General features: G+C 34.2%; 2 protein-coding genes across 2 annotated transcripts; both read right to left on the minus strand.

The window, feature by feature from the left end:
* Nucleotides 1-322: 322 nt before the first annotated feature.
* On the minus strand, nucleotides 323-12,497 carry LOC146539227 (uncharacterized). The gene is made up of 5 exons (XM_085186094.1): nucleotides 12,347-12,497; nucleotides 3,886-4,617; nucleotides 3,303-3,507; nucleotides 2,849-3,008; nucleotides 323-722 (listed from the first exon to the last, which is right to left on the minus strand). The coding sequence occupies exons 2-5, from the start codon at nucleotides 4,220-4,222 to the stop codon at nucleotides 555-557; spliced, it is 870 nt and encodes a 289-aa protein (XP_085042220.1). The 5' UTR covers nucleotides 4,223-4,617; nucleotides 12,347-12,497; the 3' UTR covers nucleotides 323-554.
* Nucleotides 12,498-17,602: 5,105 nt separating this feature from the next.
* LOC146539228 (uncharacterized) lies at nucleotides 17,603-20,541 on the minus strand. Its single transcript, XM_085186022.1, has 5 exons — nucleotides 20,408-20,541; nucleotides 18,880-19,641; nucleotides 18,532-18,736; nucleotides 18,177-18,330; nucleotides 17,603-17,922 (listed from the first exon to the last, which is right to left on the minus strand). Exons 2-5 carry the CDS (start codon nucleotides 19,247-19,249, stop codon nucleotides 17,749-17,751), a joined length of 903 nt encoding a protein of 300 aa, XP_085042148.1. The 5' UTR covers nucleotides 19,250-19,641; nucleotides 20,408-20,541; the 3' UTR covers nucleotides 17,603-17,748.
* Between the last annotated feature and the right edge of the window lie 4,375 nt (nucleotides 20,542-24,916).

Here is a 24,916-nt window from a genome sequence, read left to right on the forward strand (position 1 = left end):
AGCCATATGAGGCAAATAATGTAGTCTAGATCTTAGTTTTAAAATTTGTTAAAGGAAGTCTTTGCATGTCAAAAATGTATTTAAGAAAGCTAATCTGATTACAGAACTCAATAAAGCAGCCTTCGTAAGGAAACAATATTGTATGAAGAGAAGTTGTTACTACTGAGGTTTAATAACGTCTTCCAAACCCACTTGGCAAAATAATTAAGTTTAAAAGAAATAGCTTTCATTTATACATTACAGCGTCCATATAAAAAAGAAGTCCTTTTGTTGTTCAAAATTCCTCGTTGACTTACATGTGAAATTAAATAAAACACAAGTGTTTCTTTAAATAATAATGTAATAACTTGAAAAAACTCAATTTACCAACTAAACAATTTGCTATTGTTGCGAATAAAAAAAGAATAAATCACAATAAAAACCCATAACCACATAATTCATAATAAGTTTCAAAATTCAAATTAATATAAAAGTTAAATGTTAAAAAAAATTAAGTCGCCATCTTATGCCGTGTCGGCCATTTTGTTGACGCCATTTTGCGTCAAACTTTGTTGTCATAAGGATATCTGACAGATGTGGTCGTTGATGTCCAACATTTGGCTAATAAACGCGTGGTTGTTGAGAATTTTTGTAAGTTTCACAATGACTCCTAGTAGTGCACGCTTTTTGTATCTTAATTGTACACTGCATCTTTCTATTTCTTCTCGCACTGTGGGATCTATCTGTGGAACAATGGTTTTTTGTTAAATAAGATTATATCACTGCAAGTTGTGGGTCCAATTCCTCTTGAGATAAAGATTAAATATTTAATATTTTCATTTGTGGCGTTGAGTTTCGCTTCTGCCACACGACACGCAATGTGGGAGACGAAAGTGTCTTAATGGGAATGGTGTGTCTTAACACTAAGTTTCCCGTTTCTCTTCCTACCCTGCTATGTACGGGATAAAGCTAAAGAAAAGCCATGAAAATATGTACATAGTTAATGGCTTCAACGTACATGAAATGATATTTATATAGGGTAATGTACGTATTTTAAAATTAAAATTGATTCTTTCTGCCTAGATGGATTAAATAATATAATTATATACACTTTCTCTATAATATAAATATCTAAATGTTGTATTTACGTTTACATTACGTAAATTGAAAATAAGTGCTTACTTAAAATGAACGAATCAGTGATGGCTATATCATTATATAACATTAATAGTAAATAAAAATCATGCAAAAGCAAAATCAAATAACGAATAGTAAAACAAATATATCCTTGGTAGACCAAAACTTATTTAAAAATTCATTTGAAAATTATTGGCATACGTAGGCTTGCAATAAGAATTGAATACAAAGCAATGGTTACCATAATGACATGTCATTATCAGTCTTTGCTTTAAAGCAATTTAATATGTAAATCCTTGAATTGTCAAACTGACAGTCTAGCTATTAGTGTTCGAAATGTTGAATTTAAATTGTTTTTTTTGTTCCTATTAGACTTAAAATAATAATCCGCTCCCCACGTTCCACCAAATTTTGGAAGTATTGCGTGTCGAGTGGCGGAACTTAACGCCGCGCTTTGCCATTCCACCAGAGCGAGGAAATGTTAAATATTACATTTCTTCGAGTGGGAATCGAACCCACAACTCCAACAATACAACACGTCACGCCTGGCCTCTAATATATTTACGTCACTTTTATCAAATTTACAATTTACACGTGAAATTACGCATATTGAACGTAAACTTGCTGTGACGCTAATGTTACGCGATTGTGAAACGTCTAAGTTTAGGTATGGATTATGTTTAGGTATACTTTAAATTCTTTTTCGTTTCCCTATTTTAATATTAGCTAATTCTGTATGTTTTTTCCAATACGTATACTAGTAAAGGATAATAAATTAAGTAAATAATAATAAATTCGAGTGCGTTGTGGCGAAGTGGCATAACATTTAACTGTGAAGGCGACGGTTGTGGATTCGATTCCTATTCAGGGAAATGAATAATTACTTATTTATTAATATTTTATTTTCTTCGCTCTGGGAACAAAGCAAAGCGCGCCGTTGAATTCCCAAGGAAAATGGGGTACGGAGTGTATTAAAATTCCCGCTGCTTACTTTGCTATAAACGGTATACCTATAGCGTGAAGTTTGAAAAAATATGAAGACATCAGCTCGCAATCTAATCTCGTCAGTCATTTTTAAGGAAGTTACAGTTTGTTTGCTCTTGCTTCTATTATCACAGTCTCGGACTACATCACTGGGTAAACTCATTCAAGGTAGTAAAATAAAGTGTGAAGTGTTTTTAATTTAATTATCGTGTTAAAAATTGATTAGTAATAGTATTTTTCTTTTAATAGTCATTTTGTATTTTTTATATGTTGACTCTTTTAAAAACATTTTGCCTATAGTGGTTGTAGTTCTATAAATTTATATAAAAGTCAAGTTAGTCAAGTTGTGTAAGATTAGAATGTTTTAGATTTTACATTTCATTGTGCGGATCCCCAAATTGACCTACTTCCCCAAAGATAAAGTAAACCACAAAGATAAAATAGTCCTTGCCGTATTGATAAATTAATTGTTTATAATACTTATAAGTAAAATGATGTGGGGCCCTGACGACGTTATCTTGACTTTAATATGGTAACACTTCTATGTGATAAACGATTATTATTATTAGCATAATATTTAAAAAAAAATTTATCAAGTGAAGCTATGAGATATTTTTATAATAGGCCACCCATACAAATTTCGACAACTGAGGATATTACTTAACTTCAATACTAAAAATCTAGCAGAAAAAGATAACGAAAATAAACATAAAAGGCAAAAACATAAAGTAGCAACTAAAACACTAACATTATCAGGTTCTGTGAAGGCACTGAATTTGTACTTTGTTCGTCTCTTTTCCGTTCCGAGGTCAGAGAATATTGTGAACGTGGAGTCCTTGCTGGGGAGGCCGATGGGGAAGTACATGCCGGCTATGAGGTTCCCTTTGGGATCTCGTGCGAGCAGGCTCCTGTATTAAAAAAGATTATCTTTTAGCTTTATATTGCATACAGGGCGGAAGGCAGTTCTCTAATTTCTGCTTCTCACTTTCTCATTTTCAACACATTGCATATTGAGGAAACGCTGGTTCAAATTCTACATTTAAAATTCTTTAAAAAAAGAATTAAAAGAGTAAGGAAAATAGTATAGTATCACCCTTAAAGAGTCTTTAGGTTTAAATATTACAAAATAATTTTAATCATTTATTTATATAAATACCCTCCCTATAAGAAATACCTTCCCTGTAAGAAATACCTCAACTGACCTGAAATTGTACACCAAATTTCGTTTTTCAGTGACTTGTATGCTATCCAGATAGGGCTGGGCCGCGTATATGAGGGAGGTCTGGTACTTAACGTGGGAGTCTCTCGTGACGCGCTCGTGCCATTCCACGTAGTTACTGTTGTTGGGGTTGAAACTGTACTCGTATTCCTTCGTACAGTGCGGCTCTTCGGATTTTGTGAACCAACCTATAAAAGATTTAAGTTAAATTGTAGAGCTATTGAAATTAGCCCTTTTTGGTTTTGAGTCGAGGAAGCCTTTGATTTTCTCGATTTTTAAACTACCTACATGTCTACCTAATGTAGTAAATGTGAAAATTTGTGAGGATTTTTGTTTATTTGTTATACTTCCGCGCAAATATTTCTGAACGGATTTAGGTAAAACTTTGCACTAATTTAACTTTTACATTAGAATAACATACGGGCTACAGTTTATCCAAAGTTTTTGCATTATTGGGTTCTATTATAACAAAAATTTTCAGCGGGCGAAGCCGCGTTTGGGTGGCTGTTATTTAATAAATGTCATGTTTTATTTACGGATACAACATTAAACAGTAAAAAACTTACTTGTATGTGGAAATGCACGATCAGCCATCACGGTGATCATTCTAGAGACATGGTATCCAGGATCAGCCAGCATGATTCCCGGACGTCCATCGATCACCACTTGGATTCCTACTAACACATGTTCCTTTTCCGCATATTCCACAGACGCCGGACCTTCACCCATCATCACGTAGTCCCGAACGTCCTCTACTGCTTCCTCACAAGACAGCAAAGCCATGGCCGTTTCTAGTCCAGGGAAATCTTTACTCAAAGATCTCCACTTTTGGACTAATTCCATTCCCAATCCAACGCAAGTGTGTTTCTTCCTCCTGATCGGCGGAGCGTAGTCCTCGAACATGGCATTCAACGGTACCTTTTTCTTTTCCCAAGTGTCGTACAGCGAGATGAAATTGCTGATAGAGTCATAGTTGTTTTCCACGAGGAGTTTTCGTAATATCGACTCGGCCTGAGTCACGAAGTCCTCATGCTTAGCCGACGTTAGATGGAGCGGTTCCTGAGAGTGCGCCCAGCGCGGGGGCGGCAGTGGCTTGGTCAGGTCGTTGGGGGTCGCCGTGTCGTGCTCCGAGTTGAGTCAACTCGGCCACTCGGCGCCCCAGCGGCCGACGGCCGGGGCCTCAGGCTCGGCCTGCACCAGCGCCGTGGGCCAGCCATCGTTGTGGTTCGGCGTGTTCGGAACGCTCTTCGAGAGCGCCTCACACTTCTCTAACACTAATACTAATGTTTGTTGACGCTCTGTGAAGAAAATATAAAATTGGTATCGTTTTTAAAAATATATATACTTGTAATTGAAAGTATTTCAAGTTTATATTATAAATCAATGATTTCCCCACGTAATGGTGATAACGTATACGGTTCGGAAGCAAACGTCAGAGCCATTCCAATATGATAAGGACCTACCCACTTATATTAACTTTGAATATGAGATATAGGAGTACATATTTTGTATATGTTATATATTGTATCGTGTTACGTAAATATTATATTATATGTTATACATAATGCTGCTCTTCAAGTGCTTATATTATTATGTTGAATTTCGGGCCTGAATGCCCGAAATATAACTATTATATCAATATTTAGTTATAAAAAAATATTTATACGTACGATAAGTAATTCGTTCCAGTTTTTATAGGGAAGTATGTTCTATCTATACATCACTTCTAGTACTTTTTAAAATTCTATACTATGACAATTTAAAGAGAATCGATTACATATTAAAATATCATAAAATATTAGTAAAGCAGTCATTCAAAAGCAGAGCTCTCCAAACGAAAGCCAATATTTAAAGTTCCCAAGTGGGTTACAATTTGGAACCCCAGGCACGGCCACTCGTTAGTACGTGACGCGGCTATAGATGATTTATCAATAGCGCGTATCCAATCATTTTTTCTTCAGTTACGTTTATCTATGAAGTAAATTAACTTAACTTTTGAATGAAATTAACTTTAAATTCTTAATTTTTTATTTAAATAAATTTATATAATTAAGTAGAGAAGAGATTATAATTTATTAAGCTTGAAAATAAAAGTAGGAATTGAATTTGCCCAAGTAGTAATTGATCCCGTAACCGTCGTATTTACAGAGTTAGGTACGTTATGTTCTATACACCAATATTTCAGAACTATAAAAAAAAAAATCAGCTTCACGCTGTATCCCGCACACAGCAGGGTAGGCAGAGGGAACCTAATATTAAGACACTCCGTTCCCCACTTTCTGCCGAATTCTGGAGGCTTTGCGTGTTAAGTGGCAGAACTCAACGCCGCGCTTTGCAAGACATCAGGACATATAAAGATAAAAAAACAACAGTAATCTTGATATCAGGCTGACATATGCCATTGCTATCAGAATTTCATTCAATTGTAACATTTTATATATATTAGACATTAGATAAAGATATAAGTGACAAATGTCTAATTTATATCGTAGATATTGCTAAGCCGGATTATCTCTTTCATGAGTTCGCAAATACGATTTTGTTTTTTTTAACTTCACGCTGTATTCCACATCCCAGGATAAGCAAAGGGGACTTTCGAACCAAGTATTAAGTACGTTCCCCAATAAGAGTCCAATTCCATTTCTCCCGAATTCTTGAGGTATTATGAACTTGTGCATCATGAAATACATAATTTTTCTGTCTATTTAGATAATATCCTTATTTTGGAATGATTATATCTTAAATCGTATTTCGCTTTTTACAGACATTGTCTCAGTGTATACGAAAGTACTATGTACCTACATTGTCTATAATAAGCCTTTCATTAATGAACCCATCGTCAGAATCATAAACCTGATTTGATGTTCATATAATGTAGGTACATCACACAAGTTAATTCATCACTTAAAAGCTATTCGACAGCAATCAATATAATTGAACTGATGAAATTTGGCTGAAAGTAAAGAGTGAAAGGTTTTTTTGCTTTTCTCTGTTTCCCGTGATAAGCAGGGCACAAGAAGAGGTAACCTAATGTCAAGACACTCCGCTTTCGAATTCGCGGCATTGCGTTTCGGAGAAAGAGCAAAGCGGAGAAAATAATCACTGCGTCACAATGGGCAATATAATTTAAATCAAGCTTATATTTTTATGCTATCTTTATAGGGAATATATAATTATATTATAATAATAAACATTATTTCTATAAGACATTACAATATGTTTTCAAGAATCACGAGTTTTCGAGTCCATTATGTTCCGTGGACAATGAGCTTTGTTCACTCCTCACACCGCACAGTCCGCACAGCACCGGATTTCACTCGCGAGTCATCAACCGTTATATTGCAACCTACTTTGTTTTATTTATGTACTAGCTAGGGACTTAAACGCGGCTTCGCCCGTTTAATCTTGTTTTTTTTATTATAAAAAATAGGGTGTCAAGAGGCCAAGAAAACTGTCCTATGTCCTTTCTTATACCTCTAAGAGTATGTGTTTCATAATAATTGATTCAGTAGTTTCGATGTGAAAGCGTAACAAAACACATAGCAGGCAGTAGGCAGAGGGAACATGGGAATCTAGTGTTAAGGTACTCCTTTCTCCATTAAGATACTTCTGTTTCCCATTCTCCACAGAATGCCGAAGGCATTGTGTGTTGAGTAGCGGAATTCAACGCCGCCGTTTTGCTTCGTTAACAGAGCAAAGAAATGAAAATATTGAATATTTCATTCCAGCGAGTGGGAATCGAACTAACATCCGTCGCGTTTACATTCGACGCCTTTGTGCAACTTAAAATAAACCTCCATAAAAACTCAACTCAACAATTGAATTGGTGCCTCTTTAGTCGTTCGTCGTTCAACAAAACTTTTGTATCAGAGCTTTTAGCATTCTCTCAGGAGGTGTCTGGATGATATTTATCATCTATTTAGGTTTCTACAGAGCACTTACTCAATAGGTATCTTTAGAGACCCAACTTTACTCTTTAATAGGTGTGACAATAACTATTTTCAATTTTAGTTTTGTTTTAATTGAGGCCGATTGATGTAGCGACACAGCGCTTGGATACGCGACCGATGTGGGTTCGATTCTATCCAGTGGGATAGATAATCTTCATTTCCTTGCTCTAATAACGAAACAAAGCGCGACGTTGAGTTCTGCCTTTTAACACGTAATTGAAACTTGAATATTAGGCAATTAATTAGGATAGTCAAGAAGGAGAGTCTAAACACTTAATTTAATAAAATGATTTAATAAAAATTTCTGAATCTCTCTACGATTCTATTGCTCTAATTAAAGCGAATGGTGGGCTTTTGCAATGAATGGATTGAACCGATAACTACTTACGCAAAAGTTACTAAAGTACACAAACAGTTTCATATGACGCATACATTTTCCTAATAATTAATATCACTCATTACTAATATGACAATGTAATTTCTTGAATAATTAACGTAAATAACAGCTTATAGAACTAAAACTAATTGAAATAACATACAGTTCAGAGAAAAAAGTAGAGACCGATCATTATTTTTTACCAGCTTAAACGTAATACAATGCCATCCACGCAACCATGCGTTCTCGAAATAAATGGTCTTCACAGATGGAAGGCAACAAAGAGGTCCTAGATGGGTTCCGTTTTTATGAAAAGGTAAACCTTGTTACGGAACCCTAAAAATATGACAGAAACTAGCATATATAGGTATGTGCGTCCCAGACTGTAGTGAATAGAGGCAGTATTAATGCTACACCATATTCCACTTTCCCCTGGTTTAGAGCGTCCATATTTTATGTCCGAAACGCTCTGTCAGCCCCATACCTTCATATCCTTATTGTTTTAATAGTAAGCATATAGAAAAATATAATCATTATCATCCTATAAGATGCTCATTCTATAATAAATAGAACTATAAAAAAATAAATACAATTTCATATATAAAAATATTGTAATTTGTACTGCAACATAAATATTTATAAATGCAACGCTACTTTTCTTCTTCTTTCAAAGCAAGTGCTAGTTCATTCACGTTAAATCAAGTTAAGACACTACGTTCCCATTAAGACACTAGCCCGCTTTCCGCCAAGTATGAATCGAACCCACACCCGTCACGATTACAGTCGCACTGCGTCACGACGGCCTCGCCATACAAAAATCGCTTCCAATAAGAAATCACATTAAAAGATAGAACTATAGATAGATATAAATAACATCAGATTTTACTATAGACGAGAGAAAAGTGCGTGGGTATCTATAATAATAGTAGGTATTTCATTCATGTTTTGTGCTACGGACAGCTGACAAATGTATACAGCCTATACGGGTCAGTGTCTGTTGCAGCAGTTGGTAAAATGTACCTTGTGGCACGGTTATGGCGCGTGTTTGTGAATAAATTACGTTTAATTTAGTTAGGTATGGGGTTCATATACGTTTCACTGTTTCAGCCCTTCTATAGTGTATGATTTATATTTAGTCGTCGTTGACACCAGTTGTGGCGCAGAGGCAGAAGCGTGCGACTGTAAACGCGACAGGTAGTGGTTTCGATTCCCCATTCTGGCAATGAGGCTAAGCGTGGCGTCGAATTCCGCCTCTCAATACGAAATGCCTCCACAAATGGCGGACGGAAGTTAATGAGAACGGAGTGTCCCAGGTTCCTAGGTTCCCTCTGCCTATCGCAGGGTATCTTGATCTAGGAACTATGACCTAGGAACTGAACCTAGGAAAAAACTAATCGTCGTCCGCAATGATATATCCGTTGATTTGAAGTCTTAAAATGGAAAATCCTGTTTATCCCGTTTGGAATAGGAATCTCGTAGGAATTTCGAGAAATCCTCTTTTAGTGTCAAGAAATACTTTTTCCATTTGGTTGTATTTAATGTCCCAGTGTTTATTTGCATAATATTTATTATCTGTCAAAACTTGAATACAGACTAAAAATAAGATAGTTTTAGTAGGCATTCTTTAGATAGTATTTCTACCCTTGACTGTTTTTCGTTACTTGTAAATTTACGAGTTCTATAAATAGGTACATTATCACGTATCGTGCGTCAGTAACGAAGAGCGAGTCGGTTTCTGGTAAGCTTTAGTTGTATCCTCTAAATAAATGAAATTTTTGAAAGATGACTCAAATATGAGATGGTAATTGTAACAAAATACATATCTTCTATATAATATTCTTGTAATTGTTTGTAAAATGTTTAAGTAGCAATAATAATATCAACCGTTCTACGTTCTCATTTCATTAGACAGACAGACAGAGAGCCAATAGGTGCTATTAAAAAATTAAATTAAACTCTGAAATTGATTTTGATAATCATCAACTAATTTAAACTAAAGTTTAAAAAACAAAATAAAAATATATAATTTAATTAGTTTTTGTAGGTACTTAGCACAAAGTATATTTCGGAACCGTCTTAATTAAATTTCGACAGCACGAGACAATCTAGGCCATTGTGTCACGTCATAGCGTGTACGAGACAGGTTTAAACGAAAAAATCTATATTTGTCTCGTCTATATGTCACGTCAGTGCTTTATTAGGGAAATGTATTCGAGTGTCTGCGAAATCAACGATATAAAGAACCACTTTTTACAAAATATGATTCAACTAAAAAAATGACTCATTTATACTTGTGTAATCGTATGTTAGTATTTACAAATAAAAGTTATTACAAATTGTTTCTTTTCTTCTTATTAAGAAACCGGGGTTTACCTATTCCGTCAGCAAGACGCATACACAAAGATATCGCGCTTAAATGCATATTTGACATTTGTATTGCTTTAAATAATAGTTGGGGAAAGTGGGGAACAAATGTGTTTTGATGGTAACGGAGTGTCTTAACATTAAGTTCCCAGGCTCCTTGTGCCTACGCGCGATATATGCGACATACGGCATGATGCTACGAAGAAATAAATAATAATCAAAGAATGATGCAACAAAAATTTATTTATTTATTTATTTTATTATTAATTTTAAAATGTTTATACATCTATGCTCGATTCATTAGAAGAAATTTACGAGACACCTAAAAAATAACCTAATAAAGAGTATAGAAATAAATAAAAATATATCAAAAAATATTTGCAAATATAAAACAGAATGGATCGAAGATTACGTCGTATTTTGGTTTCACGTTTCATGTCGCGATCGCAACTAGGCCATTGTGTTGAGGAGGCCTCAAATCTTCCTCTACCTTGATATAGAATTTCTTAGTTATCTGTACAAATTTTTAATCTATTTCGAAATATCAATTATAAAATTATGAAACGAAAGATTAATTAGTACTTTAACAATTTATCAGCATATAAGATGTATAATAAAATGATATATTATATAATAAAAAATAATTATATTGATAAAAAAAATGATTATCATTTTTATCGAGTAATTATAATCGATAGACAGTTAGATGTCGTAATTTATAATCTGTAATTTTTGATAAATCGCCATATTGAATGTCTGTGCGCTTTAAGAGGTAAACGATCTTTCTTGTTCTTATTATGGTACGATGTACTGAACAAAGATTTTCTTTGTTTTCAAAAGATATTTCATGATTCATAACAAATGACCTAATTGTGGTGGCTTTTAGGGTTTTTAAGTCTTATATTTCAGTCAATCCTTTTAAAAGCGTGATTAAAAAAAATAACAAATGAATAGTTAATTAGTTTCTTAATTGCTATCACGTTATATACTTTATATTAATTATTTTGCTAAAATTATGATTGCAGGCAGTTAATTAATTTCAAGCTTAATTAAGAATAATAATATTCGCAATGCTACATTTCGAAGACAAGGTTGTTTGATTAAAGCATTGCAATATAAAATACCTTTAAATTTAACCGAGAGTGAACCTAAAAAGAATTTTATTTTCAAAATGGCGGTAGGTAGTACGTAATATGCCGCCTAATTTCTTTTCGTAATGTCATATTTTGTTATCTTTCGGGCGTCAGTGTCATTAATTATTATTTAATCTTGGTTTAATAGATCTATATCAATATAATTATCAAAGTACACCTTTTTAAATTATATTAAAATTACGGATATTGCACAATAATTATGGACTTTTTATGAAAAACATGTTTTAGCACGGATGAAGCTCTCTCTTAGGAGCTCTACATGTGTCATAACATTGAAAATATATCATTGTAAAAGATAAAGTGAGTAAATTGAAATAGTTATCACTTTGAAGTACTTTACTATATTTTTTTCTTTTCCAGTAATTATTATATTTAATATAATATGAATTAACTATTTATATTTTAATGTGAGCGTTGACCTTTATAGTTGAAATAATTGTAGTGAACGCATACGCAAAAAGCTTTAATTTGAAAGTAAAAATATTTTATGTCTTTAATTAATAAATATATAATATGAATGAAGGAAAACTTTAATTATTTCAAAAATATTAGGATTATAAGGTATTACTCCCAGTAATATGTAGAGAAAACCTATCATCCGCATATAGACGCAGCGTCCAAAAAAGCTCTACTGCTGTTGTTTCAGTATATTCTATATTTTAACTTATAAAATTGATTAATTCCGTAAATACTGGCCATTGTTTTGTTTGTAGAAATAAATGAATTTAAATAAAATAATACAAATTTAATTTAGTTAAATCACAAAGTTATGTCATAAAAAGTGAAATCTTAATAAAAGTAATAACACGTAATACACTGTAAAAGATTATCACAAAGAATTTACCTTTCTCCTCTTCCGTAGAACGTGTTTTAAAATTACGCAAACAAGTACGGAACGAACATAAAACATTACACAAAATTTCCAAATATTTATACAATATAAATCACGTATAAATAAATAATGAAATATAAATAAATATATTACATATATTTGAATATAAAACGATTATTTCGCTTACTATTGTTTATGTCTACGAAATCATTTCAGTACGCAACCGCGGAACCCTTCACAACACCCGCACGTTTCTTTGTTACTATGACAACAAGAATTATTAAATATAACTTAGCGATTCATTTAATTGTATATTTAGTATTAAAAGAGGAAGTTCAAAAGTAAACTCACCCATACAACGGCTAGAAGCCAAATAAAAAATAAAAACAAAATCCGTTGCCCCGAGGAGCGCTCTATCCAGGCGTGTGCTCTCTCGCGCGACTACAGACAAACTGATCGTTGGGTTGTTGTGCTGCGTTGTTATACCCCGCGGTAACGATTGTAGAGACGCTGGCCAGTATTTACGGGTATTTATTTATTTATTTTATATTTTTAAATGTAGAATATTAATTATAGTATAATAATTTAGAATAATTATCTCTTAATATTTATATATAAGAAAATCATCAATATTCAATAACTGTACAGTTTTGTAAATACATTATCATTTTACCTGTTTTCAATATTTTATTAAAAAACGTAAAAAAAAAACACTACTCCAATTATTATTTTCACGTACAAAAAATGCGAATACAACGAATAATCTTACATGTAGAGTCATATAACAAAAAAGAGAAAAACAAAAAACAGAAAAACATAAAGTAATTCATATTTAAATTCAACAGTAGCCATAACAGAGCTGTCACGGCAACGTGGTGGGTATACCCTACGCGCATGACACCCTGCGACCCTCTCATTCGTTTAAATCTCATACTCTATCTCCTTCTCACATTAGACCAGTACATACACTCTCTCTCAAGTCCTCTCTTACCGCATGGAAGCCACGAGCCACTTGTTCGTATAACTTATTTGTCAATTACTTTCATATAAACTTCTAATTGAAGTTTAACTTACGTTAGTTTCGTTCACGTTTTTCTGAAACGTGATCGAGCGTTGATATTTCTTTGAAATAAAGATAAAGAATACATTGTTTGATAATTAGATTATATTATTTGGGTATTGCGTTTTATTTATTTATTTATGTTTCTTTACTTATTTTCTTTGTGTGAAAGATTTATTTAAATAAATAAGTATTATATATAATGGTTGGCTTAGTAAAATTGTACATCCCTGTTCTTTATATTTTTATTTTGAAACCAGTTGCTTAAACAACTTTTGTATATATATTTTTTTGTTTGTAATCTAGAATCTAGATACAATGCTTCCTGCATGCCGAGACATGGCCGATGCAGCTTATCCCAAGAGTATTCAATATTTTATTACTAAAGCTCGCAGATGAGGCCGTCACCAGCACACCAGCTGTTACCAGTTCAATTTAATCTCAGACCTCAGCAAATTGAACTTATAATGTAAAATAAAATTCAGTCAACGAACAGTAATGATATAAGTAAGGTCTACGCCTTTCAATGTGTCAATAAATGTCAATGTCATATTTAAGATATTTATTTGTTGTACATATTGTTATACATTTACCATTGCCAAATTCTAGGAGCAAGTATATAGGGCTCAAGAGTGCAACTGCAACGCAACAGGTTGTGGGTTCGATTCTCATTCGAGGAGATGAAATATTTTATGTTTTCATTTCTTTACTCTGATAACGAGGCAAAGCGCCTCGTTGAGTTCCACCACTCAACACGTAATGCTTCTAAACGGAAGTTTCTTAATTAGATTGGTGTGTCACTAGGTTCCCAGGTTTTCTCTGCCTACTTTGCTATGTGCGGGATGCAGCGTAAAGTTAAATAAAAAAAAGAGAAAAAAAAAGTATATAAAGAATTCAAAAGTGAAAAAAGATGTGATACAAGATATGTTAACAGGATGATAAGATTATCAATCAGACGTCTGGTGCATGTCCACTTATGTAGTAAAGAAAATATTTGTTAACACGCTTCAACACTTTAAAATTTAAAGTTGGGTACATTTACGTGTTAAAATTATTTAGGGAGAGATTGAATGTGACAACAGCAGTTAGTTAAATTTCTAATCGAAGGAAGGCTTTTGTATAGTAAAATAAGTTTAGTATATTCATGCTAATGACAGAGGGGAAGTGTGTATCTTAATGGGGACGGAGTGTTTTATCACTAGGTTGCCAGTTTTTCTACTGTCTTATATTCTATCGGATTACAGTTACACACAATAGTTTATGGATGGAAAGTAGGGTGCAAAAGATATGTTAAAAGGTCCTATTTATCTGCTCTCGAAAATCTTCTGACTTCACAAATGTTAAACTCATAAAGATGATGATTTATAATATAGATATAGAATATAAAGGTTTGATACAAAAAATATTAAAACTTAACGATCCTCTATAACTGTTGATATCACTTTGACCTATTACCGTATCGGATCGTCGTACTCAAAAGCTGTGGCACATCAATATTTTATGTACGCTATAAATCAGTATTGTCTTTAAATTTAATTTTAGTTTTTTTTGTTTACGATGTAAAATTAGGGAGGCTCTGTCTCTGTTTACACCGCTACTCGTCGAGGAATGAAATATTTATTTACGTTTCTTTGCTCTGGTGTCGAAGCAAAAGCGCGGCGTTGAGTTCCGCCACTCAACACGCAATGCCTCCAGAATTCGGCGAAAAGTGGGAAACAAAGTGTCTTAACACTAGGTTCCCTCTTCCTACCCTGCTGTATACGGGATACAGCGTGAAGATGATTTATTTATGTTTTTTTTATTTTATTTATTCTCAAGTTGTTCAATAAATAAAGTTGAAATACTTCTCCGCTCTACGGAGGATCACAAGTAGTTGTACTGTTTGTAAGCTGATTCCACAGACGGATTGATTTTGAACCTTACACCAATATTGCTCACTTGATGTAAGCGGAGCTGTTCCCAAAATGCTGCTATTAAATACTAGGGACCTGCTCGCGGCTTCGCCTGCTTGTACTACTTAATTATTTACTTAATATATAAATTATGTTCCTGTTTTAGTGTATAATATATAAAAAGCTTATGTTTTGCTAATATACATTTATACGTATTATCGTGTCGTCGTGGTCGTACTTATAATAAAATCGTAACTCATCGGTGTCAAATTAAAAAAATGTTATTTAACAATGTAATAGAGCCCGGACTGTTTGTCTGTGCGTTTGTTCACGCTAATCTCAAAACCTTAACTTAGCTTCACGCTTTATCCCTAGCGGGGCAGTCAGAGGGAATGGAGCACCAAACGCTACGGTCACTACATATTACATACCTGTTTTGCCGCGTCCACTGTCATAAACCCCTTTATACATCTCCTCCGGGGGTTTTCATGATTTTTTCGAACGTCAACCAAGGTCTCCCCTACCTCTCTTACCGCTCACTTTTCCATCATAAATATTTTTTTGCCATTCTTTCATTATTCATTCGTTCGACGTGCCCAAATCAGCTGAGCCCGTTATTCTTCATTCTCACCGTGACATTCTCTCTTCATACATACTACCTATAAGCGGGATACAGCGTGATGCTAAAAAAAAACTTGTAACACTACCAAAGCTGCAATAAGTAATCTCATGTTTATAATAGTAAATTTAATATTAAATTTAATTTAACTTGCGAGGCTATAACCATATTTTGGTACCAGCATTGATTAAGTTTGAATCACTAGCCCAGCCGTTAGTTGTGGTTGGATACACATGTACGTACATACATATATGCGACAGTCTGGGACGTCGCCAAACAATTTAGATTAGTTGCTTGATAAATTAATTTTATTAGGGGAAAAGGACGACTTTTAGAAATATTGTATAAAACAGTTAATTAGTCATTTTGACGATTTAACAGAAAGATGGTAGAGATAAATCTTTCCAAATTTTAATATTATTTTTGTAATGTTTTCTTAGGAGAAATGTTAAGTAGAGAAAATTAAAAATAAATGTTTTTTTCAAGCAATTCCTGTTATATATGAATTAGAATTATATTTCACAGAAAGATGATAAAGATTTATCTCTTCATTGTTTTTATAATTTTAGTAATGTTTTGATAGAAGAAATGTTAAGTAAAGGAAATAATAATGGATGATATTTTCACACAGTTCACGTTATACCTTAATTGGAATTCAGAATTATATACTTTCGTTTTTCCAGTATGTGTAGACATAATATGGCGTTAAGTTCTGCCAGACAATGCACGATACTTTAAATTAAATGTGTTGTCAACTGGAGCACAATGTGTTTTTATAAATGTAGAGTTCCTTACCTCATAAAATTCTGTAGATTTTTTTTCACCTTCACGCTATAACCTGCACACTGCAGGGTAGGCAGAGGGAATATAGTGTTAAGACACTCTGTTCCCCACTTTCCACCGAATTCTGGAGGCATTGCGTGTTGAGTGGCGGAATTTAACGCCGCGTTTTTGCCTCGATACCAGAGCGAAGAAACGGAAATATATATTTCAGTAAATATTTCGTTTTCTCGAGTAGGAAACGAATCCACAACCTATTGCTTGCTTGTGCCACTGCGCCTCGACTAGCCTCTAGAAAAAAAGTTAAAATTTTATTTATTACCATGTAATTCCACATATTTTTATTCTCTAATTATTTATTACTAAATAAAATTTTTTTGCAAGGTTATTATTTTTTTTATAGTGCTAAATTAATAACCATAGAGATAAAAATGCATGCATTGGCTGCGCGACCATTGCTATCGCTCTTATCTGAGCCTAATTATAAAAAAAATAAAGCTTAATTAACGTTTATTATGTTATCTTTACCTTTAAAAAGATAAACATTAGCTACGCTTTATCGAATCACGCCTTTTAATTGCGTGAATATGACGTGTTTCGCGTGATTGGTGCATGAGTCATGCTATTTGCTTGGTTGTGGCTACGATCTCGATTAGGGGGAGATGATTTTTTTTTCATACGTTTATTGCATTATGTAATAACACATAGCGTCCCCTTCCATCCATCCATCAGCCTTTCAACGTCCACTGCTGGACATAGGCCTCCCCTTATTCTCCCCACTCCGTCCGGTCCTGCGTCCACCGTCCCCTTAATTGGTTATTAATTTAGAAATATATTTTAAATTATTTAGTTCCGTCTCTACTAAGTGAAATACGAGAGGAAGCACAGGATATATGATTTTGCACCATTTGCACATTATAATGTTAAGTTTCTTCTATTTTACACCAAGAAATTGTTCAGCTTTAAATAAAAACGAACTAGAGCGTGTGATCATGTCTGAATCAAATTAATGTGTGTGGATTCTATTTTCAATTATTAGCATTACCTCTTAACTACACATTTATTTATTTTTTACATCAATTCATCATTAGTAAAGTGTAAAAAAATAATAAATGATTTATACTATAGAATTATTATATGAAGCCTTTAGTAAAATGAGTATGGTCAATAGTACCTACTGGAAATTCAGAATAAAATAAAAAAAAAATAGTCACAGATTTAGAATCAAAGGTAAAAAATAAAATAAAACAAAACAATGATTTTTTAAATTTTTATTCCCATATGAGCCGAATCGTAAACATACGAATCTATGCTACTACTCTACAACGTCGCGGTAGAGACTCCAATTAAAAAGCAATGGTGCAAACTACTTCTACAGATAATGATGAAATGTGATATTCATTTATGTGCCAGCGGAAAGTTGTACGATCTTGTCGTTGACCTCGAGGAGTTCAGCCATATATTCTTCATCGTCCATGATGAGAGCCAATTTCTTGAGAATTCTTAGTAATTCTCCATCTTTCAAGTGTAGCTGGTCGTTACACTGTTCTACTTCGTCTACCACCTCGTCTGGTATCTGGAATTCATAGTATATTTCGTTAATATTTAATATAAATTAGCGTTAGTTTTATTTCATTTCTTTCTCTTATAAATCTCTAACTTTAAATGTGGAGAGAACCTAGTTATAAAACCATCTGGTTAGAGACAGGTCTCAAATTAAAATGGGTTAGCAACGTCTATGTTAACATATTTAATTATAACTTCATTATAATTATTATGCTCTTAAGTTTAAAAGAAAGTAATGGTTTAAAAGATTTTAAATTGAATTACCTTCTGCAATTCTAAGAAGTTCTCGAACTTAAGTTTCTTTCTTTGTTTTCCGTTGTGACTGTCAAAGAACATGGTGAACTGTTGATCCTTCTTCTTGACTGGGAAATATATACCGGCAGTCAAACGTCCTTTAGGATCACGAGCTAACAAACTCCTGGAATTAAATAAAAAAATATTGAATTTATGTATGTGTAATATTACTGTAATTGAGAATCGTAGAGCCTACAATTTAAATAATATCTTAACAAAAATTGCTTCTAAAAATATGAATTTAACTGGTATTCTATAGTTGTTTTCAGAGCTTTTAAAAAAAGAGTATTTCAAATAACCAATAGTTAACAGTTTAAATACCAACCTCAAGTCCCATACAAGATTTCGCTTTTCCGTAACGGAGACCGCACTCAGATACGCTTTAGCAACATAAATAAGTGACAGCCGCTCTTTGACCTTATCCCCTCGTGTCTCACGTTCATGCCATTCCACATAGTTGGTGTTGTGGACGTTGAACTGATAATTATACTCCTTGCGGCAATGAGGCTCATCAGATTGAGTGAACCAGCCTGGAAAATAAAATATTTAAGTAATTTGCTTCTTATTAGTAACAAGTTATTTATATAATAAATTAATATATTAATGACACTAAATTTTACTCATATAATAATACAATTCAAATATGAAATAAACAAAAGTAAAGGTCACTCACCGGTATGTGGGTAGCAACGGTCAGCCATAACGGTGACGACACGAGAGATGTGATAACCCAAATCTGATAAAAATATGCCGGGTCTTCCCTCGACCCTGACGTGGATGGCCATCATGACGTGATCTTTCTCCGTCTCAATCAAGAAGCCTTGCGGTCCAGGGAATGATGTGGTATAGTCTAAAAGATCTTCAATGTTTTCATCACATGATACTAACATCATGGATTTGGTGATACCAGGGAAGTCGTTCTCCAGAACCTTCAAACGCTTCATGACCTCCATACCTAAGCCCACACAGGTGTGCTTGTGAGCGCGAATCGGCGGATTGTATTTAGGGAAGAACTCCTTCAAAGTTTCATCGGACGATGCCATATAGGTGTCATATAGAGTAAGGAAGTTGTTAACGGAGTCATAGTTTTCCGCGACGACGAGTCGGCTCAATATCGCCTCAGCTTTAGCGACCAAGTCCTCGTATTTGGAGAGAGACAGGTGTAAAGCTGGACGCGGGGCCCCCCACCGTGGCGTCGGTAGGGGGTGGTCTGCGGGCCACTGGGGCCCGAGAGGTTTGATATAGCCTGAGCCGAGTCAGCTCAACCACTCGGCACCCCAGCGGCCAGTGACGCGGCGTATGGCCCTCTCCTCGCTCGATGTCGACGCCATGTCAGTGGGAGCGTGGTCCACCACGTCCCGAGTGGCTCCTACGCCGACGGGCGCCTCGGGAGACCACTCCAAGTCCTGACTTAACGGTTTTATATTTAACGTATCTGGAAAGAGATTGGATAAATTTAGAAATGTTAGGATACTTGCCAAATATTAAAAAGCGTGCGTCACGTTTTACTTAAGTTTAAAATTGTCGCTGTATAAATTCATTCATTGATGATTTCAATATTTCAATATATTGATTTTATAATTTTAATTCATATATGGTTAAAATAAAAAAAGCCAATTTATCAAAACCTTTTAAAAGAAGCTTAGTTATCTCTTTATGTAAAAATGCAAAAGCATTGCATCATATGTAATAATCAATTAAGTTGAAACCAGAATATTTCTATACACAAGTCTCATAACCTTTATGAATCACTAACGTATAAGGTTTTTAATAACATGAAGTGGGTTTACATTCTATACAGCGATGACGCATTTCTCCGGAAACCATAACAATAACGACACGGAATGGCGTCCAAGGACGACGTCGCGATAGTGAAACGTAGAGTTCGAGAAATCAAATATTTATAACGAATTCACAAGTTGAATAACCTCAATTGTATTGCCAAAATTTGCTTACACCTATATATAATCTATTAATAAGTATATTTAAACCATTATATACAATTTCATTAGTAAACAGAGGAAAATATACCATAATGCATGTAATGTCTTTTATCCTCTTCATAAACAAATATGATGATCAAAGGACATTGCGATAATGAAAACCTTCGACGTAACCAGAATAAATGTTTATATTTGCTATAAATACAAATAAAAATAAGTTATAAATAAATGAATTAAAGATAGGTCAAGGTAACATACCCATTTGGACGGCGAGCCTGTTTCGATAATAGAGTTGTTCTCTAAGAACTGTTATTGTTTACCTCTCGAGTAAAACTGGTCTGGTCTGCGTAGACGCGGGGTATATAAACCTTTGGTTCCAACTCTCCCCTCTCTCCTGCGTCATTCACTTACGTCAGTGTATGTGTCTGTGTGTGTGGTGTGCATGTGTGTGTTGGTTTCGCGTTGTTACGACGGCTTTGGTGTATAAACGTAGCGGTTTGGTTATTTACGTAGATTTTACTTGTTTAAATAATAATTTATAATCGCTGTAAGTAATTGTCTATTGTTTTGTTTTATTACATTGAGATGATTTGCTATTATTATTATCTTTGTATTTTATTTACACATAGTAGGGTAGACAGAAGGACTTTATATAAAAAACATAGTATAAGTGTTGTGCCCTGGAGATAGGTTATATGTAGAAAAGCTAGTGAGATGTTAGACATCACTTTAATCTCTAGTTTGGACTTATTATTACAGGATGTCGATTAGACTTAACTGTCGATAGGTTTTAGTGGAAAATAAGCAATATTTAAAATTTATACCTGAAAGGAATGCAATGAAAGAAACATGCAATGGAAGTTTAACAATGTTTTTAAAAGCTTCTATTCGACTTGTCGTCGTGTTAATATGTGTGTTTGTACAGCCCACTATAGTATTAGTGAAAGGGATTGAAGAACTTAATTTGTTCAATATTATACAAGAATACACCATGAAAAAAAAAATATAGCAAAGTTGTGTTTAAACAGATTTTTTAATTAATATTAAATTTTATTCTATAAATCTTACCATAGTGAATGCATGCTTTACTTTATATTTATTTAATAATTTTAATGATAACAAATATATTGTTAACACGCTAAAGCTTAGTCACTGTATACTTCACCTTATATGTATGTATAAACAAGACAGATGTCGCACACATTGACAAGTTCTTAGGAACGTTATGTATGAGTTTGTTAATTTGTGTGTACGGTATTTATGCATGTAAGCGTGCGTGTGTGTGTGTGTGCGTGTAACGTGATGTCTGGTTTGTGTAAACAAATAATCACACGTGCTTGGAAAATGGCATGTCCTCTACATCGACCTATTTTAAAGTGCTTGTCTGTCAAATTATAAATATATAATATTAGTTTTGATGGCAAAAAAAGATTTATTTAAAAGTTAAACCTACGTCTTTTCCTCCCTGACCACTCAGGTAAGGGAGGAGAAGACTTCGAAAATACAGAAAGAAGAAGAGACGCGTATGATTCAGCGTGGTGATTTTTTATTTAACGGAGACCTTCGTGGAGCAAGGGCACGAGCGCGCGATTGTAATCATGATCGTTGTGGGTTCGTTTCCAAATTTATGACGAAATAAATTATTTTAATTTCGAGGTAAAGCTCGTTCCGTTCCGTTATTCAACACGCAGTACTCCGAGAATTCGGCGGAAAGTGGAGAACAGACGTGACTTAATGAGAACGGTTTGTCTTCGCACTAGGTTCCCAAGTTTTCTCTGCTTATAACAGGAATCTGCTATGTGATGGAAACACCGTGAATCTAAACAAACAGAACGACGCTTATGACTCAGCGTGGTGTTTTTTTATGTATCAAAGACTTCTGCATTCATTGATTTTATACATATATAGACTTAAATTCTTATATTTTAAAACTGAATAATAAATTTGTTTGAAGGCTCTATTCCCAGAAACTATAGAATCAAATTGAAAGACGTTTTCAGTTGGATATGCCATTCATCAGGAAAGGCCAGGGTATGTTACACCGAGTAAATCGTTTCGATGTAACAGTATAATGTCTGGCTCTTATAAAGAGTCATATCATATCATGAAACACAATAGATAGTTATTTTTATTTGACCAAGGGGGCGAAGTTGCAGGTCAAATCTAGTGTATCAAATCAAAACAGCTTCACGCTATATCCCGCACACAGCAGGTTAGGCAGAGAGAACGTAGTGTTAGAACACTCCGTCCCTCACTTTCCGCCGAACTCTGGCGGCGTTACGTGTTGAGTAGCGGAACTCAACTTGTGTTGATGTCAGAACGAGGAAATCAAAATATTATAATATAAATATTTCATTTCCAAGGGAATCGAACCTACAACCTGTCGCCTTATGAGTCATATAGAAAGTATATTTGCTTATGAAATTTCTTATATTTAAAATCAATTCTTAGGATTATACATACAATACAATTCATTATAGGTAACTAATGAAGTTTTGACCTTCGTTTTTATCTTTTCTTTATACTAGTTAATTAATTAATTACATTTAATTGTCTACTTACGTTTGTATGATAATAGATAAATAATAGATAAATAATACAATACTAACGTCATAGCTGTCTCTAGGATGAACATAATATAGATTTTTTGCACTTTCACGCTGTATCCCGTATATAGTAATGTAGGCAGAGGGAACATAGTATTAGGTTTAGGGCACTCCCTTTCCCTCTTTCCAGAGACAGCGTGTTGAGAGGCGAATTCATCGTCGCGCTTTGCCTTGTTACCGGAGGGAAAAATTAAAATATTAGATAATTAATTGCTCCGAGCAGGTATCGAACCTAGAACCATGCCAAGACGGGAAAAAACCGTATTGTATAACATTATTTTTTTTCCTTTTTGTGTACAAAATATCAGTAAATAAAAAAACTACATATTTTTGCAATATTCTATATTTTCATTTAGTGTTATTTAACTAAATAAGTAAATAAATAATAACATTTTGCAGTCGTCCTTGGTTCTCTTATCGAGGAGTGTTAACTTGTCACACCACAGCACGAGATATCGATTGTTTTGACACACAAGTGCCAAATGATGTAGAGTTTCTTTTGTCTCTCATAGTTTTATATAAATAAATGTAAATATTTTAAATAGTTATATATAATAAACATATACTGCATTAATTACTATTAATGAGGCCGTCGTGACCCGGTGGCACAAGGTAAAGTGACCGCTTGGATTGTTGCTTCGATTCTTACTCGAGAAAATTTATTATTTAATATTTTAATTTCTTTGCTCTGACAGAGCGTGGTTTTGAGGTCCGCTACTCAACATGCAATGCCTCGAGGATTCTGCGGAAAGTGGGGAACAGAAGTATGTTAATGGGGACGTAGTGTCTTAACTCTTGACTGGTCTAAGGCATTTGATTGCGTTCAGCACTCAACAATGGTCATGGAACTACACCACTAGAGTATAAGAGGACGTGCATTGGTCTTTAGTGAACTGATAGTAAAATATTTGACGTTCAAAAAAAGTTCTTATGACCATGACTTTTAATTTTAAAAATTACTAATTTCCCCCGAACGGGAACGTATCTACAACTGTAGCGTTATTATTTAAAATACTCACAGCACAGATAAGAGAAGAACAGGTCTAGATAGTTTACTAAGGCAATGCTATTACGTTAATCTACTGTGAGTCAGCCCTCAGGTGGGCTGGTCTTGACCTTTGCCGCTAATGAAATTACTAGGGCTAGATACTTCCACGAAATGTAAACTTATATACTTTATTCTAGTTCCTAGTAGTATCTATATTCTGGATAGTTTAGTAAAAACTTTACTAGTTTACTTTTTTTTAGCAGGAGGCAGAGGAATAAGGGGCCTAGTGTTAAGACACTCCGTTCCCATTAAGACAATTCCATTCGTTATGTCACTAGTTCGTACTTGATTAAGAATTATATGTTAATTATTATAATTGGGGAATCGAACCGGCAATCATCGCAGTTACAGCTTAAGTAAAAAACCTAGTCAATCTTCTTAAACAGCTAAAATAAATCATTTGAATCTCTCTGAACTACAATCTAAAGAATTTACAATGTAATTACAATAAAAACAAAAGAACACTGCGAGTTCCGTATGCACCATATGACGGTCCACCATTTCCTGCAACCAGTGAGTGAGTCAGTTCATTAGCGAAGGTTATGTAATATAAATATTGACTTTGAAACTGATGCTAGTCATATTTTGCTTTCAGCTTCATGCTGTATCACGCAAGGAACCTAATGTTAAGATTTCCATTCCATTTCCCTCTTTCCGTTCCATTGTTGAGACATTGTGTTGAGTGACAACACCACGGGTAATACAAAAAATCAACTACACTCTGCTCCCCACTTCGAGGTATTGAGTGTTGAGTGGAGGAAGGTCCTTATACTATTTATATTTAAGGAAAATCCTACCAATTAATTGATATTTATGGGAAAATATTAACAGTAATAATTGAATTGCCACTCTCGAGTTACGTCTGTGATGACGTCATATTACCTACACTTATTTTAATAGGCAGCAGGTACAGTGAGTCATAGACGTGAGTGAAGGAATGGGGGGGGGGTCTTGAGTGCAGAAGTCGGAATTCAACGCCGCGTTATATCTCGTTAGTAGACCGAAGAAATGAAGATATTAAATGTTTCATTTCCTCGAGTGGGAATCGAACCCACAACCAGTCGCGCTTACAGACTCACACTTGTGCCACTGTGCTGTCTGGCCTTGATGTAT

The sequence above is a fragment of the Heliconius melpomene genome, chromosome 5, assembly GCF_056956725.1.
Source record: "Heliconius melpomene rosina isolate 202511_hmr_F chromosome 5, ASM5695672v1, whole genome shotgun sequence".
Classification (NCBI taxonomy): Eukaryota; Metazoa; Arthropoda; class Insecta; order Lepidoptera; family Nymphalidae; genus Heliconius; species Heliconius melpomene.

Coding starts and splice junctions, on each gene's coding strand:
- LOC146539228 (XM_085186022.1), bottom strand. CDS start 19,249: ATGGCATCGTCCGATGAAACTTTGAAGGAGTTCTTCCCTAAATACAAT. Junction 18,737..18,879: donor CCGTTGCTACCCACATACCG/GTGAGTGACCTT, acceptor TTTATTTTCCAG/GCTGGTTCACTCAATCTGAT. Junction 17,923..18,176: donor ACTTCTTAGAATTGCAGAAG/GTAATTCAATTT, acceptor TATGAATTCCAG/ATACCAGACGAGGTGGTAGA.
- LOC146539227 (XM_085186094.1), bottom strand. CDS start 4,222: ATGTTCGAGGACTACGCTCCGCCGATCAGGAGGAAGAAACACACTTGC. Junction 3,009..3,302: donor AATTTGGTGTACAATTTCAG/GTCAGTTGAGGT, acceptor TTTTTAATACAG/GAGCCTGCTCGCACGAGATC. Junction 723..2,848: donor CCTTCACAGAACCTGATAAT/GTTAGTGTTTTA, acceptor ATTGTTCCACAG/ATAGATCCCACAGTGCGAGA.